The 2790-nt window shown below is 53.3% G+C and overlaps 1 protein-coding gene across 1 annotated transcript; it reads right to left on the reverse strand.

Annotated features, from left to right (window-relative positions):
- Nucleotides 1-627: 627 nt before the first annotated feature.
- Nucleotides 628-1183, reverse strand: TCEAL6 (transcription elongation factor A like 6; the record flags this gene model as incomplete). Its single annotated transcript, XM_081277471.1, is given in 2 exon segments — nt 628-666; nt 668-1183. Coding segments are annotated over 2 exon segments (555 nt in total).
- Nucleotides 1184-2790: the final 1607 nt, after the last annotated feature.

The following is a 2790-nucleotide window of genomic DNA, read 5'->3' on the forward strand; positions in this document are numbered from 1 at the left end:
AGCAGAGATCAGTGAACAACAATCAAAAAACTAGTCAAACATGGAGGAGCCATAGGATGGTAGAGGATCCAGGAGAAGGGACAGCAGTGCCCACTGACTTGATAACACCTATGGAAGACCCACAGAGGGTATACCAGCAAAGGAAGGTACGGGGGCATCTAACCATCAGGTAGTCAAACTCATTTTATAGAATAGGCAAGACCTATTCTTGTTTACTATGTAGGAATAACCATTATCTCCTTTTTAGTGTACACACTTTCAGAGTTTTCTGTGTGTTCAAATGAATTATGTCAACATATTTACAGTTTTACAAAAGTTTGCTGATACTGTACCTGTGGTTCTGCAAACTGTTTATTATTTTACAATGTACCATGAACATCTTTTCCATGCACATGGGGTTAAAATTCTGTACCAAAAGACAGAGTGCTGTAGTTAGATCAAAAAGCTGCTGGTAACAAGAGTGACACCTAAAGCAAAATATCAGCTTAAGGTTAAAGCACAGGACCTGGCAAGTATCTACCAGGGAAAGCAGGGCTGGCAATCTCATCAGAGAAGTCTGAATCCATGACCAAAGGCATTAAAGGTAGGGAATATCGTGTAAGCCCCTTTGGCCCCTACCTCCGCCCCTCACTCCCCTGACACCCCGCTGGCCCCTTGGGTTGAAGGCATCCTGAGCATCTCTTTGCATCCAGTGAAAACTACCCATTTTCTGTTGTTTTTTCCTTAGCTCTTCCTGAGCCCTTGACATATCTGCACATTCTCTCATCATCTCCTCACTGCTCAAATGCCTGTCCTGTAAGTCCTCCTGAGAGTCCTTGGGGGAATCATCGGTGCCCCTGTCCGTTTTTCTTTTGGCTTTCCGGGGCACATAATCTTCAGCGGGGCGCTTTTCGGCGGCCCGCAGCTCGCTTGCTGGCTTTGCCTGGGATTCTGGCTTGCCCTCCCCTGGTGGCTTGCTCTGACCTTCTGACTTGCCCTGCTTTTCTGCCTTGCCCCCATCTTTCGATTGTCCCTTCTCCTCTGGCTCTCCCTCATCTTCTAGCTTTCCCTCCCTTGCTGGCTTCCCCTCCTCGTCTGGCTTTTCTTCTTCATCTGATTTTCCTTCATCTTCAGGCTCTACTTCGTCTTCTGGCTTTTCCTCATTTTCCAGTTTTCCTTCATTTTTGCGGTAGGGTTTTTCCATGTCGAGATTTCCCCTCCTTCTGTCATGGGGGATAGGGATGCAGAGAAGAGGAGACAAAAAGGAGACATGGGAGACTGAAGGTCTGGGGGTGTAACGCAGGCCCACAGAATATTGCAACTCGCCCTTAAGAGGGTTCCCCTAAGCTGGTCCGGCCCTCCGAGTGTGCCTCTGCAGGTCCCTTACCCCACACTCCTCCCCCCACAGCGAGCCAACCATTCCCTGGCAGGTCCGTCACCTTCTCCATGCCGCTTCAGCGTGGCGAGGTGCGTGCAATCCATGCGGTGGGGGCGGGTGGTGGGGCATCACAGTCTGCCTGGGGCCGTGTCCTCTGCACTCTCACCCCTTCTGGGTCCCTGTTCATGCTCCCTCCTCCCACCCCCTACTGACCTGCAGGGATCCTGGGCGGGTTGCTCCTCTTTTAGAGGCCTCCCAGAGCTCTGGGAACAGACGCGCAGACCTGCAGATAGGACGCAGGGCCGGGGCGGGGCGCTCAGAAATGACCAGGACTCGGGTCCCTATCCTGAATCCAGGCCCTCCTCATTCAATCTTCTCCTCTACTACCCTCTCCCGCACCCCAGCCGCCATTTCTTTTCAGGCCTTGGGCACCAAACCAGGATGCTTTCCAAACTACGTTTGGGTCTGCGTGTCCCCCTCCCCAGAGGCGACCTGCCCAACCCATCCCCGCTTTAATTTGTTTTCGTAGGCGCAGAGTGTGAGAGGGGGTTATCCCCAGAATGCGTCTATGTTTCACTGCCGCACTGCGGGAGTGCCCCCCACCCCCGCCCCACCATGGCTTGCGCTAAAATGGATGGAGGGATGTGGGGGTCGAGAAGGCAACGGGAACTCTGCAAGGTCCTCCTTTTCCGCTGTGCCACCCCGAAACGCGCCCCTCTCCTTATGGATTTCGTTTATCCCTTCCCCTGCCCTCTGTCTGCTGCTGCACCTCCACCCCTGCCCTGGGTCCGCTGGCAGCTCCCGCCTTTGCACTGACCTGCGAGGACCCGGGTCAGGCCTGCGCCTCCTCGGGCTCGCAGCAGCCAAGGCAGCAGCTTCAAGAGATGGTTCTGCGTGGGCGCCGGGTCCAGGACCGCACCGCAGGGTTGGCGGGCACCGGGGCTGGTGCCCACGTCGGCTCCAAGCCAGTCACATGAACACCGCGTCAGCCTAACTGGATTCCCCCCCCCCATGCACCCTCCCCACCTCCCCTCTACCCCCATGCAAGAGGTACTGGGGAGTTACTGACTATGGGGAGGGGGTATGGCAAAAGGGAAGTGGCTGACACAAAAGAAGGGGGTGGCTTTCTAAACCCAGGTGCTTTACCTGGAGCATCTCACAGCATACTTGCATAATTTTCTTCTCAGATCCTCTTTACAGGTATGACAGCTGATCAAAGAGGGTACCCAGCTTTGCAAAGAGCTTTCAGTTCCTGAACCCCACAATCACTTTAAAAATCATCTCTATCTGACTCCAGAGCCTAGAGATGGTGCATGTCAGGGAAATGAGTTGTCATTCTAAATGGCAGTGTTCCCAGAGTTTTTTTCTTGGCTTCTTCTTTCCTCAATTCACATATATTCTCTGTCTGGCAATCTCATCTGCTTCCCTCTAAA

Source organism: Spermophilus citellus (assembly GCF_964194105.1).
Source record: "Spermophilus citellus genome assembly, chromosome: X".
NCBI classification, from domain to species: domain Eukaryota; kingdom Metazoa; phylum Chordata; class Mammalia; order Rodentia; family Sciuridae; genus Spermophilus; species Spermophilus citellus.